General features: G+C 52.2%; 1 protein-coding gene across 9 annotated transcripts in view; it reads left to right on the forward strand.

Moving 5' to 3' along the window:
- Positions 1–11,096, forward strand: part of VWCE (von Willebrand factor C and EGF domains) — a 33,125-nt gene extending 22,029 nt beyond the window's left edge. For 6 of the 9 annotated variants that reach the window (XM_049714413.1, XM_033413905.2, XM_033413918.2 and 3 more), the window contains 9 exons: positions 539–656; positions 1,253–1,338; positions 2,676–2,772; positions 4,368–4,450; positions 5,508–5,598; positions 5,681–5,763; positions 6,124–6,214; positions 10,054–10,256; positions 10,378–11,096. In XM_049714413.1, coding sequence (XP_049570370.1) covers positions 539–656; positions 1,253–1,338; positions 2,676–2,772; positions 4,368–4,450; positions 5,508–5,598; positions 5,681–5,763; positions 6,124–6,214; positions 10,054–10,256; positions 10,378–10,842 — 1,317 coding nt within the window. In that variant the 3' untranslated portion in view covers positions 10,843–11,096. Of the gene's footprint in view, positions 1–538; positions 657–1,252; positions 1,339–2,675; positions 2,773–4,367; positions 4,451–5,507; positions 5,599–5,680; positions 5,764–6,123; positions 6,215–10,053 lie in introns of all 9 variants that reach the window. The other 3 variants (XM_033413907.2, XM_033413911.2, XM_004264178.3) reach the window with 3 other exon arrangements.
- The last annotated feature ends 5,371 nt before the right edge of the window (positions 11,097–16,467 follow it).

A 16,467-nucleotide genomic window follows, 5' to 3' on the forward strand; every position in this document is an offset into this window, starting at 1 on the left:
GTGTTGTGATCGGACTGGTGCCTGAGAACGTTCTCTGGCTGCAGGTGAGAGTGGATTGGAGTGAGAGCAGAAAGCTATTGCAGAGGTGAGAGGAAGAGATTCTGGAGGCTTAAGCTAGGGCAGCCGGGGACCCAGCAGCCATGCAGCCGCCGTATTCCTGGGACCCTCTCCCAGCCTCACCCCAGCCCCCAGGGAAGGACTCACCGTTCCTTCCACTCTTGCTCCCTGGAGATCTGTCACTTTTTTTTTTTTTTTTTTTGCTGTACGCGGGCCTCTCACTGCTGTGGCCTCTCCCGTTGTGGAGCACAGGCTCCGGACGTGCAGGCTCAGCGGCCATGGCTCATGGGCCCAGCCGCTCCGCGGCATGTGGGATCTTCCCGGACCGGGGCATGAACCCGTGTCCCCTGCATCGGCAGGCGGACTCTCAACCACTGTGCCACCAGGGAAGCCCGAGATCTGTCACTTGTAGGGGGATGATGGCAGCCTGCCAGCCTCCTCTTTGGCCCTCACTGGTTTGTGCCCCCTGGCTCTCTTCCAGAACGGGGAGGTGGAATGTTCCTTCACGCCATGTCCAGAACTGGATTGCCCCCGCGAGGAGTGGTGGCTGGGCCCTGGGCAGTGCTGCTTCACCTGCAGGGAACCCGCACCCATGACAGGTGAGGCCGCTTAGCCCTGCATCCCAGGCTGTACCCAACACAGGCCTGGATGCCCGAGCCGGGGGAGGCTGAGCTTCTCCCGCTGAGACTGTGTGTGTGCGTGTGAGTGCTCTCTGTGTGTGTTGTGTGTGTCTGTGTGTGTGCTTTAAGTTTGTATGTGAGTGACATCTGTGTGTGAGCTTGTGTACATGTGTCTGCGTGTTTGTGTGTGAGTGGTGTCTGTGTGTGTGTTTTTGAGTGTGTGTGTCCGTGTGTTTTTGTTGTGTGTCTGTTGTATCTGTGTGCGTGTGTCTGTGTGGGAGTGGTTTCTGTGTGTGTGAATGGCTGTGTTTGTGGGTGTGTGTGGACGTGGACGTTTGTGTGAGCGTGCCTGTGTGTACCAGGCTCTTGTTAGGCAGGAAAACTCACTAACTGAGGGAGCCAGGCGGCAGCAGCAGGCAGCTCTGGGCCCAGTGGGTGGCTGCGTGGACTCAGTGTGAGTGAGCAGAGGTGTCTGTCTGTCCTTGCTGGGTGGCGCTGTAGGTCCCGCGGGCATTCAGGACCCTCCTCGGCACTTCTGCCCACTCGTCCTTTCTCCCCCGCTGTCCCCTGGCCAGGCTGCTCTCTGGACGACAACGGGGTTGAGTTTCCGGTCGGACAGATCTGGTCTCCCGGTGACCCCTGTGAGTTATGCATCTGCCAGGTGAATGACAACCTGCGCGCCTTCAGCTGCTTCCCCCGCCCTTCCCCGTCCCTGGCTGGGCATCCCTGCCCCTGCAGAAGCGGGGCCACCTCAGGCCTGTCCCAGTCTCGCTTCCATGCTATCACATCCCGTTTTTACAGAAGGGGCTGGGATCCAGGTTCTTCTGTCCTCGGTAGATTTTCAGGATGACAGAGCTTGGCAGTCTGTCTGTCGTAAGAGTGCTGTGTGACCCACTGTGCACGTGCGGGGAGCTGCTGGCCTAAGGAGCTGGAAATAGGATTCCCAGGAGCAGGTTTTCGCGGGGCACGGATAACAGAGGGAGCTGGGCAGCCCGAGGCCTAGTAGTTAAGGCCTTTTCTGTGACATTGCGAGGCTTCCTCCATTAACGTGAGTCACGTGACCTCACCTCATCCGAAGCGGGTGAGGGTGCATGAGTTTTGAGAGTCAGATTGACAGACACGCAAACACAGCTATTTACCAAGAAACGTGATCGTTTTAGCTCATGTTTAAGTATGGTCGGCTTTCCTTTCTACTTTAAGAGAGCTTTTAGTCGCTTGAGCTTAGAGCTTTATTTCTCAAAATGAGGTTCCTGCACTGGCTATGTCGTTGGCGTCACCAGGGGAGCCTAGGTAGAACCTCAAGGCTGCCCAGGGCTCGGACGCAGAATCTGCATTTTAATCCCCCGGTGACTCGCGTGCACATGAGTGCGTGAGAAGCGCGCCCTTCAAGTCCCTTTGATGCACCATTTGTTAAAAAAGCCTTAGACCCTTAGAAAACTTGGAAACGTTTCATTGGAATCAGAGTGGGGAGCAGAGTACATCCGCTGCCCTTTTTCTCCTTCAGGACTGATCTAGGGCACTCACATTACAAGGAAATAACACAAAACTTCAGCTTCTTACGAAAAAAAAAAAGAAACTGGATATGGCGCTTTCATCTTCTGAAAGACATTTCCGGTGGAATAGCTTTCTATAAAAATAGGATTTTATTGGACTCCATAGATTTGGGGTGAGCCAGGGTTTCAGGGAAACTCTGAGAAGAGTTTGGATGAGGTTGTGGTGCAGCCTTGGCTGCTGCGGGGAAGGGACGGGAAGCCGAGGAGACCAAAACCCCAGCTCTGGGATATGGGAAGGCTTTTCTCTGGAAGGCTCACACCCCCTTTCCCAAGTAGCCAGTCCTCTTTGGGGGGACCCCTGCCGCTTCCCAGCTGCATCATGGCGCCTCTTAGGTCAGGCTCCGGCCAGTTTGCAGCACCGTCCTTTCTTTTGGGGGCCTGTGGGGTGGGGAGGTGGGGACTGGCGTGGCAGGTGGGGTCTTGGTGAAGTTCTTCCTCCCTTCAGGCAGATGGTTCAGTGAGCTGCAAGAGGACAGACTGTGTGGACTCCTGCCCTCACCCGATTCGGATCCCCGGGCAGTGCTGCCCTGACTGTTCGGCAGGTAAGGCCCTGCCCGGGGGGCCGGGGATGGCATAGCACCCCTGGCCCCCACATCTGGGGTCACCCTGTATCAGGCTTCTGTGTGCAAAGCACCACACATGCTTCATCTCTGCTTATCCTCGCAACAACCCCATGGGGCAACCCCATTTTAGAGATGAGGAAACTGAGGCTCAGGGACGGAAAGCAGTTTGCTCAAGGGAGGCCCTGTCTGGGTGCTGGAAGCAGATATGAAGATATGCAGAGCTTGCAGCCTAGGTGGGGTGATAAAGGAACATACCTGTGAGACAATTAGAGAACAGGGAGAGGAAATTAAAGTGATCCTTTATGTGTTAATAGTAATTTTCACCTTTTCCATTATTTCAAGAGTGATATTTTATTATAGAACATTTAGAAAATACAGAAAGCAAAGAAAAAAATTAAAAAGGACCCATTATCACTGTTAACTTCATGGTTTTATCTTCCTAGTCTCTTTTTGTGATATAACACCTATCTCTATAACATATCTGTAACATACATCTGTATCTATATATCTATCATGTCATAGATACATAGCATATCATAGTTGTTTGTTATATCTTTTTTCTTCTTTTTTGGCCGAGTCACACAGCTTGGGGGATCTTAGCTCCCTGACTAGGGATGGAACCCGCACCCTTGGCAGTGAAAGTGTGGAGTCCTAACCACTGGACTGCCAGGGAATTCCTTATATATTTTTTCTTATAAAATGTTTCTCTACTGTCCCATCACCTGCTTTTTTTTTTTTTTTTAATACATTTATTTATTTATTTTTTAATTTTTGCTGCACTGGGTCCTTGTTGCTGTGCGCGGTCTTCCTCTAGTTGCAGCGAGCGGGGGCCACTCTTCATTGCAGTGCGCAGGCTTCTCATTGCGGTGGCTTCTCTTGTTGTAGAGCATGGGCTCTAGGTGCGTGGGCTTCAGTAGTTGTGGCATGTGGGCTCAGTAGTTGTGGCTCGCGGGCTCTAGAGTGCAGGCTCAGTAGTTGTGGTGCTCGGGCTTAGTTGCTCCATGGCATGTGGGATCTTCCTGGACCAGGTCTTGAACCCGTGCCCCCTGCATTGGCAGGCGGATTCTTAACCACTGTGCCACCAGGGAAGCCCACCATCACCTGCTTTTATATGTACCAGTATGTGATAAATATCATCGAGGTGGCAGCACTCAGATGGGGCCTCTGTGGGCTTCGGGAAGCAGAGAGCGGAGCTGTAGGGGAGCCTCCTGGAAGGAGGGGTTTGGGATTCGACTGAATGGAGAGGAGCAGAGAGGATGGCCGTGGTGCCTGGCACCCAGGTTGAGTCTCCGGGTCCCTCATCCTGATCCTGCCAAGTGAGGGGGTGGGAGGAACGGCTCCCTTCCCTGGGGGAGAACCTTGAAGTGAAGACACTATGATCCCTTTGCTGAATCCAGCGAGAAACAAGTCAGCACCCAATCCAGACATATGTTCTGTCCCTTCCCCAACCCCCTGGGCAAGTGTCTAGAGAGGCCATTCGCCTGACCTTTGCTGCCTAGAAACACCTTGGACTTTCTTCCTGGCAAAGGCCAGCCGTCCCCTGGCTGGCCCTCACCACATGCTCTCTCTGGCAGGCTGCACCTACACAGGTAGAATCTTCTACAATAACCAGACCTTCCCGTCCGTGCTGGACCCGTGTCTGAGCTGCATCTGCCTGGTACGACCACCCAGACCCGACCCCTGTCTGCGGAAACTCCCCAGAAATAGCCACCAGCTCCTGAACCCTGCAGGCAAAATCCAGAGACCTCCAAGAGAATGGTCACTTCTGGATCATGGTGAAAGCTGGCTTCCTTCAGCCCTGCCCGGGGTGATTCTTTACCCAGGGCCAGAGAAATACTTTTAACCCTGCCTGGCAAAAGTCCTCTGCTTCTGGGTGACCAGGGAGGGTCTTGGGGGCCTTACAGTATAAAATATGGCCCAGGGATTCTCCCTGAGAGTGGAGGTGAGGAACACAAACTCAGGACTCTGTACGGAATCTTTAATATGCTCACATTCTCAAGCCCCTGCCATGTGCCAGTCCCTGATCTCAGCACGACCTGTTAATTCACGGGGAATCCTGTGAGGTGGGTACCTCCATCCCCTAGCTGCTAGGTGAGACAGCCGGGCACAGAGAGCCCGCAACTAGTCAAGTGGAGTGCCGAGAATCAATTCTAGTCTCCTGAGTCTGCTTCAGACAGCACACTTTTACCCCTAAGCCATACTGCCTCTCAGTCTAAATGACAGGCATATCATTTAGTATTTGGAAAATGGAAAAAATAAGTCCTTATTGCTTGTCATGCTAGAAGTGTTTCATGCCTGTGGGGCTTCTTTGCTGGCGGTGGGTGAAAAGGGATGGGTCTGCAGAAAGATCGAGCAACTTGGGGTGAACATCTCTGGCCTCTGAGTGGCCCTGTTCGTTCACAGCCATGTGCTTTGGGGAGCTTTGGCTTCTGGGTCCTTCCCCCTAAGTTTTTGGTGCTCAGCTTTCCTGGGAAGTTCATGGATTTGTTTGACAGGTAGCTGTTGACAGTTGAGCTCTGAGGACAAGGCTGGGCCTGGGGGGCTTGCGTTCTAGTGGGGGGACAGACTCTACCTCAGTCTGTTACCTCACCATGGACCTCTCACCTGACGTTGATGGTTCCGATGGGCACTTAATGGCTATGTGATGTGTCCTTCACGAGTGACCCATCAGCCCCCCAGAACAAAAGGCCTTCAGTGTTTTCTGTGTCCTGCAGCTGGGTTCGGTGGCCTGCTCGCCCGTGGACTGCCCCATCACCTGCTCCTACCCTTTCCACCCTGACGGGGAGTGCTGTCCAGCGTGCCGAGGTGAGTGGGACCAGCCACCCCTCGTGCAAGGCTCCTGAGTGGGCCTTGGCTCTCACGGCCCCTGTCTCCTCTGCCCCTGCAGACTGCAACTACGAGGGGAGGAAGGTGGGGAACGGCCAGGTGTTCACCTTGGACGATGAGCCCTGTACCCAGTGCATATGCCAGGTGAGCTGGGCCTGGGGACCCTGGACCTGCTGGGCCAGGGGCTGCTTCTAGCCTTTTGTCCCTTTGTGAAACTTGGAGCCCCTTAGCCAGTGTACGCCCGTCTTCCGCCTGCCATTCTTCAACTTCAGTTACCTGCGGGGATACCTTCGGATTTGATGGTGTCCTCTACCTTTGTTGTTTCCTTAAGGCAGCCCCACTGTGTTTGGCTTCACCTGTTGTTCAGGTGAGGGTCAGGCCCTGCAGCTTCTGCCCCAGATCTTTCCGTGGGTCCAACTGTTGGTGTAATATGTCCTTGAGGGCGCTGCTGTGGAGGGGTGAGATGCTCCAGGCTTCCTCACGTGTCTCCGTCTGCTTCCCCAGCTGGGAGAGGTGAGCTGCGAGAAGACGCCCTGCCAGCAGGCCTGCTCGGACCCCTCCACGCCCCCCAGGGACTGCTGCTCCTTCTGTCCAGGTAAGTGGCCTCTGCATCCTGGAGCCTCACCACCGTCCTTTTCCACTTTGCTTTTCTGCCCAGAAACACAGAACTTGTACAGGGCTGGATGTGAGAAACCCAGGCTCAGAGAGGGAACGTGGCCTGCTCCAGGTCACACAGCCAGCACGTGGTGCGCCCAGGCCCAAGCCTGGGCTTGCTGACCCTCGTCAGTGCTATGCCACAATGCGCCGTGCCGCCTGACAAGTCTGTTTACTGTTCCTTTTTCTTCTTCATTTCCTCCTTTCTGAATCTCTCCCTCTGCTTTCTTCCTTTTTTAAAAATTAGAATTTAGGAACTGAATCAACTTTGCAGAAGAATAATTGCTAATATGTATTGAGTATCCATTATGTGTCAGGGAACATGTATTGAATGTTATTTCTTTTTTTTTAATTGTGGTGTAATTGACATGTAACATTATATTGGTTTCAGGTGTACAACATAAAGATTCAAACTTGTATATATTGCAAAATGATCACCACAGTAAGTCTAGTTAACATCTGTCACCCCACATAGTTACAAAATATTTTTTTCCTGTGATGAGAACTTCTATGATCTAATCTCTTAGCAACTTTCAGGTATAGTATTTCAATACAGTATTATTAACAATAGTCACCATGCTGTACATTATATCCCAATGACTTATTTATTTTGTAACTGAAAATTTGTGCCTTTTGACCCTTCAGCCATTTTGCCCACCCCTCTCCTCCCACCTCGGGCAACCACCAACCTGTTCTCAATATCTGTGTGCTCAGTTTTTTTTTTTAAAAAAACGATTCCGCATATAAGTGAGATCATATGGTATTTATCTTTCTCTGATTTATTCATTTAGCATAATACCCTCTAGGTCCATCCACGTTATTGCAAATGGTAAGGTTTCATTCTTTTTTGTGGTTGAATAATATTCCATTGCGTATATATATATATACACACCACGTATTTATCCATCTTTATCTGTCGATCGACACTTAGGTTGTCCCCATGTCATGGCTATTGTAAATAATGCTGCAATGAACCTTGGGGTGCATATATCTTTTTGAATTAGTGTTTTCATTTTTTTTTGGGATATATACCCGGTAGTGGAATTGCTGGATCATATGGTAGTTCTATTTTTAGTGTTTTAAGAAACCTCCATACTGTTTTCCACCGTGGCTGCACCAGTTTACATTCCCACCAACAGTGCACGAGGGTTCCCTTTTCTCTACTTCCTTACCAACAGTTGCTGTGTCTTGTCTTTGTGATGATAGCCATTCTGACGGCTGTGAGGTGGTATCTCATTGTGGTTTTGATTTGCATTTCCGTGATGATTAGTGATGTTGAGCATCTTTTCATGTCCCTGTTGGCCATCTGTTTGTTTTCATACGTCTTATTTCATTTTCACAGCAACTCTTTGTGATAGATACTATTAGCATCCCCATTTTCCAGCTGAGGAAACTGAGGCACAGAGAGGTGAAGTGAGGTGCTCAAGGTCACACAGCTGGTTGGCAGTAGAACCAGGATTTGAGCCCAGAGTCAATGCTTTTAGCTACTCTGCTACATTGACTCCTGAAAATGATTCACATCTGTTCGTCTCTCTCTATCATGAGTGTTTGTTCATGTGGATCTTTTTGCAGAGGTATAAACAGGACATGGACAACCTACTGTAACACACAGTTTCAAAATATTGATGTAGCCCACAGCTGGCCATTTAAAAACGCTCCCAAATACTATGGTTTGCTTACCCCTTCCCTTTTTGGTTGCCATTTAGGTGGTTTCTTTTTTCCTCTTCTTTTTTTTTTTTTTTTTTCTATCCATAGTGGACCCACTGTGAAAAATCTTTGGTCAGACAACTTTTGTTTTCAAATTTTGTGAGTTGCATTCAGACCCTGTGGTTAATAGGTGCAGTAACTAGGTCACAGGGTGTCGGGAGTGGTTTGGTGACTCCTAGGGCATGACAGCAGGTTACCAGATGGGGTCCTAGAGAAAGGGGAAACTTACAGAGACGTAGCTGGTGCCCCATATGCCCACCAACTCTACACTGTGTGTTTTGAATTTAATTTTTCCAGGTTAACATGTCCATAAAGTACCTTACCGGTGGCTATTGTACATTTTTTAAACTTCCAGGAAGACAGTGAATTTTTCCACGGATTTGTGGCCTGAATTTCCTCTTGTATAAAATACCTCTTTAACTCCTTTGACCTTTTGAAGAGGACATCCTGTATTTAGGGCAGCTCTTCAGTTCTGTGGATGGAGAGAGGCTGTCAGGACTGCTGGGGCTGGAAACATCCTGATCCCATATAGTCATTATGTTGGGAACTGTTGAGTGATTATAGATTCGACCTTAACCAGCACAAAACCCTCTGCAAGCTGAGGGATACTATTCCCCTGCTTTCTAGAGACTAATCGTTAGCTAAGGTGCCAGGCAGTGTCTGGAGCCTTTTACCTGTATTTGTCTCATTTAAATGCCCCAGGAATGTTTATGCATGGGTGCTCTTATTGTCTCCATTTTGCAGATGGGGAAATGGAGGCTCAGAGAAGTTAAGTTTCTGTCTTTTTAAAAAGAATTTATTTATTTAAAAATTTTTTTTGGCCGTGCCGCACAGCTTATGGGATCTTAGTTCCCCAACCAGGGATGGAACCCGGGCCCCATGCAGTGGAAGTGCCAAGTCCTAACCACTGGGCCGCCAGGGAATTCCCAAGTTTCTGACTTTAAGGCCACGTTCTAGGTGGTAGTGTCGTCGGACTCAGGGCCAGGTCTCTCTGATTCCTCACCCCATGCTCGTTCCCATTCTGCTCTCCTGCCTCCTGATGGGGAAACTGAGGCCCAAAGAGATGAGATGCAGAGCCCACCTCCTTCTCCTGGGGCACCTGCCTCAGCTGCGTTCACCATGTGCGAACTTGTTTTAAGAAGAAATGCTTTTTACTGAAATACGAGGTGAATTGTTTCCTTTTGATAATTAAAAAAAAAAAGAACAGCTTTCTTGAGATATAATTTACACACCCTGTAAGTCACACGCTCAAATTACACAATTCAGTGGTTTTTGGTAAAGTGGTTTTTGTGATTATCCTTTTGATGGTTTATATATATATTTCAATTGAGGTATATTTGATGTACAATATTATATAACTTTCAGGTGTACAGCAGGGTGATTCACAATTTTTAAAAAAGTTATAGGTTATCTTTTGATGATTTTTAAAATGTAATCATTCCAGTTTGTAATGTGTTTACCAGCCTCCGTCTCCTCCCTGATCATACCTTTCTCCAATATTCTTCCTTCCTTCCCTTGTTCTCCCGTCATGGATTAAGCCCTTATGATGCGCTGGCCTCCAGGCTGAGACTTAAAAGCAAATTTTTTCAATAGACTTTTTTTTTTAAAAGCCCCCTGCTGTCAACATCCCCCACCAGATGGTACATTTGCTACAATCAATGAACCCACTCTGACACGTGATTGTCACCCAAAGTCCAGAGTTTACATTTGGGTTTAGGCTGAGACCGCTCAGGCTCCGTTTCATTCAGTCCTCATTGCGTGGCCTGTGTGGTCATCACTGTTATTATGATGCCCATTTTACAGATGGGGAAATGGAGGCCCAGGGGTGTTATGTGCCTCGTACAAGGTCACACAGCCAGTGCCTTGGTGAACTGTCTCTCTCTGCTCATGGTTCCTTTTGGGTCTTCCCTTTCCTGGAGACAGGAGCCGGCGGGATCCCCCAACCCCAACGGCCGGTGCACAGGGACCCTTAAGGCCAGAGCTGGGGCACTGTCCTCGGTGCAGCTCATCCCAGACCTGCCTCAGTCGTAGGGGAGAACCATTGTGCATCTTCTTGCCCCGCCCCCTCTCTAGATTCCCTGGAAGAAAGCCGGGGTCTCTCCCCTCGTGGAGACGTTGAGCTCAGCAAAGTGGCCCGGACCCCCCGTGGAGACCCTGAGGCCCTGCTCAACTGCAGCTCCTGCCCGGGGCCCCCAGCGGTGTCACCTCGGAGGCCAGCGCTGCAGCTCCTCCAGCTCCTCCTGAGAACAAACCTGTCTGACATGCAGACTATACCCGTGAGCCCCTCAGGAGCCCAGGCCTTACCCTCACCCCCTTTGGGGCCAGGGGGCATGTTCCCAGGGGAGCCCGGGGCCTCCCAGCCCCCTTGGCCCTCACCAGGGCCTTCAATCCCTCCAGGAGCCTCCTCTCTACCTCCGGCCTCTCCCGGGGCTCCCGGGCCACCTCCTGTTACTCCAGAGCCCTCGTCCTCGGCCTCCGGGGCCCACACAGCATCCAGACAGCCTTCTCTGCCTGCCACCATCCGGCGTAGAGCCTCAGCCCTTTCCACGATGGGCCCCAGCCCCTCAGAGGCCCCCGTCACTATCCTCAGGCCTCGCAGGCTCTCTCCAGCCGCCTCCAGACTCTCTGCAGCCCTTGCAGCCACGGCCAGCCCTGGCCCCCAGGAGCCCACCACGGGGCCCTCACAGGAGGAGTCCACAGTGTAAGCAGGACTGCGTTGCAGGGCCGTGCCCGGGAGACGCCAGACAGAGAAGGCTCTGCCAGAGGCCCTGGGAGCTTGCAGGGTGGCTCTGGGGGCCAGTGAGGCTGCCGACTCCTTCAGGACCCCTGGCGGGGATGGAAAACCCTCAGGGCCCGATGTAGCCTTGCTCCCAAGAAGCATCTGGGATGTGTTGTGAGACTCCAGCAACACGTTCTCCACCGTCAGCATCCTCCCTGGACTGCGTGGGCCGCCTGTCTTCTGAGAAAGGTTGGGGCAGCTGAGTCCCTCCTCTGGAGCAGGAGGGTCCGAGGGGCCTGGGATTCCACTGAGATTGTGCCACCAGCTGTCATGTGTCCTCACCCGAGGTTTCCTGATTAAAATCTGTCTCGGTCTCCCCCAGGCTGCCCTGCTCATTCACTTCTCGCCTTTGGAAAGGTGGGAAAACGTCACTGCAAGCCCACAGGTGATGAGCTAGTGCCCACCTCAACCCCCAGCTCAGGAGAAAAGCCTGCAGAGACCTGGGGCTAGATGGGGAGGGGTCTTAGGTAAGTACCTGGTGGCCTGTGATGCTAGGAGACTTCTGAAGTGAGGGGCCGGAAAAGACGGATGGGTTCCCCGGGAGGGAATAGTAGGCAGGTGGAGTCTTAGGGCCTGTGCTTAGCTTTAACATCTGTGGGCCGAGGGAGGCAAGCAGGAGGCAGGGGTGGGGCCCGGCAGTGGCACGGTCTCAGCCAACCCCCTGTGGAGCTCTGAGGCTGGGCTGGCCTTCAGAGTCAGCCCGAGTTGGGACAAGGGGACAGGGCTTTGTGCCCCCATGTTGGCCAGTAATTCTGTCTGTGGGAAGCGGGCCCAGGAAAGGGGTGTCAGCCAAGGCAGTTCCCTGTGAGGGCTGGTGGCTGAGAGCTGTCAGTCAGCAACCTTCCCTGCGGCTGGGGTAATAAATGCGTCTGTCCTGAAGGGGGCATCTGGACGGTGTGGCCCAGTTTCCATGACAGCTGGAAAGAGGACAGTGCTAGCATTGATGGGGGAAAGTGAGATGGGGGTGGAAGACAGAGAGCTATGCTGTCACCGTGTCACCAACTTGCTATCCCTGAAACCCAAGGGGGCTGCAGAGTAACCCGCGCCTACACTGGCCCAGGCCATCCTCCCCTTGCCTCTTCTCTGCCCTGATGCTCACCATGTATCCCAGCGGGGAGTGTCCCCAGGGGGCACTGGCTGCAAAGGCCATCTGGGTTATCCGCCCCAGGTGTCAGTGTAGGGAGGGGTCCTAATCCCAGCAGGATGGCAGGAATAATGAATTTGGAATTAGGAGCATGAAAACCAAAGACTTTAGGGATGCAAAGGACTTAGAGACCATCTTACTTAGAGACCAGTTAAGACACAAAGGGTGTGGTTGAATGAGGGCTGGGGTGCCATGAAACCCCTGTTTGAGCCCTACTTGCTGTGACTAGCTGTGAGACCTTAGGTCTCGGTTCCCTCATCTGTATAATGGGATCACAACAGTCCTTCCTCATGGAGTTGAGATGATAGCATATAATACAGGCTCCATAAGTCTCGGGGCTTTGTGCTTGTGACCTTGTGCAGCCCACCCAGCTTCATGATGCCATTTGGGATCTAACTTCAGGATGAAAGTGTAGAGCACTGATTGGCTCTGCTCCTCAAACAGGCCAGCTCTCGACATGGTAGAGGCTCAGAGTCAGTGCCGATTTTCTCACCGCTATCCCTCTGTTCAGTAAAGGATGCAATTCAAGTTTTAATACTAGTCTCCCCTCTCCACAGAACTCAGGTAAATAGTGTTCATTTTGAACATTAAAAAAAATAAAAGGCTGGGGTGGGGAGTTCCCTGGTGGCCTAGTGATTAGGACTCCGCACTCTCACTGCCAGAGCCTGGGTTCAATCCCTGGTTGGGGAACCGAGATCCTGCAAGCAAGGCGGCACGGCCATAAAAAAAAAAAAAAAAAAAAAAAGAGGCTGAGGTTGTGAGGGGTGGGAGGACAGCTGTAGACACTTCCCTCAAGTCGGTCCAAGTATAAAAACATGACTATCTGAGACACTCCCATTCCCCGCTTACAGCTGAGACCACAGAAGCCCAGAGAGGTCAGGAGAGTGTCCGAAGGTTGCACAGACTAGGAAGGCTGATCTGGGAGGAGGGCTCTGGGCTTTGGACTCCCAGCCTGGGCTTTTCCCCTTCAAGTCGCATTTGGTTGGCTTGTTCCGTTGGAGTTGCAGAGAGACACTTGATAGCTGCAGTTTATTCAAGGTGCCAAGACCGCCGTATCTTAGTTTGAGCTCCCCAAGGGCAGACCCGGAGAGAGAGAGAGATTTGGGTGAGAGTCGCTGCCCCGGAAGGTGAACCCAGAGAGCACGGTGAGGGAGGGCGAAGGGAGACAGAGAAGGGAAGAAAACCAATCAGCTTTGGTTAAAGAGTGGGTCCCTGCCACGGGCAACATGCACCCCTTCCTCCTGCGGACCCTCTGGGAGGTCATGGAGCACACACCTCGGAATTGTCCCCCGAAGGCCTGAGGACGCCACTCTTGTCCCTCTCTTGCTCATGGGCTCCTGTCGGCTCTCCAGCATGTCCAGCTGGCCTCACCCAAGGATGATGCCTGCCTCCTGTCTGCTCGCTCTGGGCATAAGAAGACCTGGGGCATGGGGTTGGAGAGGAGATGCAGGGGCTGCCTCCAGAGCACCCCGTGGCTGGGCCAGGGCTCTCACCACACCGTGGTCACCGCAGGCCCTTCTCAGGACCATTGAGGGGAGCTCGGAGCTCTCCTCCTGCCCCTCTCCCCATCCCCCGACCCCCCACCCCGGGGGTAGGCAGTGCCATTGTGACATGTTGGGAGGCCTTGGTGGGACCCAACTTGGCAAGAACGTGTTCTGCTGGCGTAAGCCCCAGTGTGACGCCCCCTGCCCAGCACTGACTGGCACCAGGAGGCCAGAGGACCACCTCCAAGACCCTAGATGGGCACAGAGTGCTTTTTTTTTTTTTGCCACACCACTCGGCTTGCGGGATCTTAGTTCCCTGACCAGGGATCGAATTCTGGTTCATGGCAGTGAAAGCACCAAGTCCTAACCGCTGGACCACCAGGGAATTCCCGGGCACAGAGTGCTTTTAACGAATGCATGAGCTGGTCTGAATTCTTAGCAGCCTGGGTTCCGACAAGCAGGTGTGTGTGTGCGGGGTGTTTGTTCTTGGGGAAGTACACCCTGCATTTCCCCCTAGTTAGGAGTCCATATGTCGGGTTCTAGGAAGCACGAGAGCAGTGGTCCCCAGCAGTTTGGCACCAGGGACCGGTTTCGTGGAAGAAGGTTTTTCCACGGGGTAGCGGAGGGTTAGTTCAGGCGGTGACGGGAGCGACGGGGAGTGATGGGAAGCGGAAGATGAGGCTTCGCCTTCTTGCCTGCTGCTCGCCTCCTGCCGTGCGCTACGGTCCGTGGTCCAGGGGTTGGGGACCCCTGCAGTAGAGGACGGGGACGGTGGGCTGGAGCCTGTTCCACAGGGTCAGTTTCACGGGACCTAGGAAATTCCCGACGGGCCAAATGATCGGACCCGGTTCAAGAGACCTGCTTTTGGAGTTTATCAGATAAATGGGCTTGAGGACAGACCACAGTAGGTTTCAAGTTAGGATAAACTTTCAGAGGTTTAAAAATGCCTTTCATTAACTTATTTGGAATGTGTAGTACATCCCATCACTAGAAATAAAGATATATAAAAGTGTTTTAGTGAGGAGTCTCCCCAACCCCACATCCACCAAGGCTCCCCCTTCCCTCCCCACCACTTTTGTGGTGTCTGGTTCTCGGGTACCCTCTCTCTGTTTCTTTATGTATGTGCAAGCAAATCTTATTTTCTTTATAATTCAAAGATGAAATAGCAGAGGCTCTGCTATCACCTGTGTTTCAGTTTGTGGTTTTATACCTAACGGTCTCTTCTCGAGATCTTTCTGTCCCAGTCCTTCGCGCGCATCCTCATTTCTCTGCTCTTTACAACTGCGCAGAGGCTCCTGTGCGCGCACAGCAGAAGTCATTGAACCATCCCCTGGGGGCAGACATTTGGGTCGTTTCAAATCTTGCTCTTACAAAAGATGCTACAAAGAGTAACCTCGGCCTTACATCATTTTGCACGTGTGCAAGTCTATCTTTAAGATAAATTCCCAGGAGTGAAGTTACGGGGCCGAAAGGTAAACACATTTCTCGTTTAGGTGGATAGTGCCAAATGGCGCTCCTTAGGGGTTGTACCCATGGATGCCCCCTCCAGCGATGTGCAAGAGTCCATGTTCGGGAGGGCCTGGGTTCCACAGATCAGAGCAGAGACATACGAGATGAAAATAACGCTCCTGGGGGGGCTTCCCTGGTGGCGCAGTGGTTGAGAGTCCGCCTGCCGATGCAGGGGACACGGGTCCGTGACCCGGTCCGGGAAGATCCCACATGCCGCGGAGAGGCTGGGCCCGTGAGCCATGGCCGCTGAGCCTGCGTGTCCGGAGCCTGTGCTCCGCAACGGGAGAGGCCACAACAGTGAGAGAGGCCCGTGTACCCAAAAAAAAAAAAAAGAAAAAGAAAATAACACTCCTGGGGAATTCCCCGGCGGTCCAGTGCTTAGGACTCGGCGCTTTCATTGCCGTGGGCCGGGGTTCGATCCCTGGTTGGGGAACTAAGATCTTGCAAGCTGTGTGGTGCAGCAAAAAAACCCCAAAAACCAAAAACCAAAAAACACTAAAACCACTCCTGGACAACTATGAGTGGAAAAGATGGATTGAACTGAGCTTAGACCCCCGAGGCCCTCAGGAAATGGGGAAAGATGGGTGGGGAAGAGGCCTGAGACCGTAGAGGAGGAATGTGAATCCACCTCATCTTGTGGAGCAAAGTGTCAGATCAGATATGCTAGCGTGCGGCTTTCTAGTATAAATGAGCTAATGGGGATTCTTTTTAGATTCTATCTGGATCCAAGAATCCCAGGGTTGAGGGGCTGAGAAGGGGGAACACGGGGTCGGGGGAGGGGATGGTGCATCCCTGGAGCCTAGAACACTGCCTGGGGCACGGGAGGTGCTCGGGGAAACAGCAGAAACACAAACACAGCAAAGAGCCAGGACATCATGGAATTCATCCCCAGAAGCCTGAGAATCCACCTGCTGGTCCCATGACCAAGTATGACTAGGACAGAATGTGAGTGGGGGTGACAGTGTACCCATCTGTGGTCTTTTTAAAAAAAAAATCAATTAATTAATTTTTGGCTGCATTGGGTCTTCGTTGCTGCGCGTGGGCTTTTCTCTAGTTGCGGAGACCAGGGGCTACTCTTTGTTGCGGTGCGCGGGCTTCTCATTGTGGTGGCTTCTCCTGTTGTGGAACACGGGCTCTAGGCATGCGAGCTTCAGTAGTTGTGGCACACGGGCTTAGTTGCTCTGAAGCATGTGGAATCTTCCCAGACCAGGGCTTGAACCTGTGTGCCCTGCATTGGCAGGCGGGTTCTTAACCACTGAGCCACCAGGGAAGTCCCCCATCTGTGGTCTTAACCATGGCCTCTCTCAAATCAGATCCACTCTTTCATCTTATCCTAGTTGTTTCCTTTTAAAAAGTTATCTTGAGGGAATTCCCTGGAGGTCCAGTGGTCAGGACTCCATGCTTTCACTGCTGAGGGCACAGGTTCGATCCCTTGTCAGGGAACTAAGATCCCACAAGCTGCGCGGTGCGGTCAAAAAAAGAATTTTTTTTTGAATTCTTCACTCAGTCAGCAAATATCTATTGAGCGCCTCCAATGTGCCAGGCCCTGCTCTTGCTGCTGGGGCTTCAAC

The sequence above is a fragment of the Orcinus orca genome, chromosome 8, assembly GCF_937001465.1.
Source record: "Orcinus orca chromosome 8, mOrcOrc1.1, whole genome shotgun sequence".
Classification (NCBI taxonomy): domain Eukaryota; kingdom Metazoa; phylum Chordata; class Mammalia; order Artiodactyla; family Delphinidae; genus Orcinus; species Orcinus orca.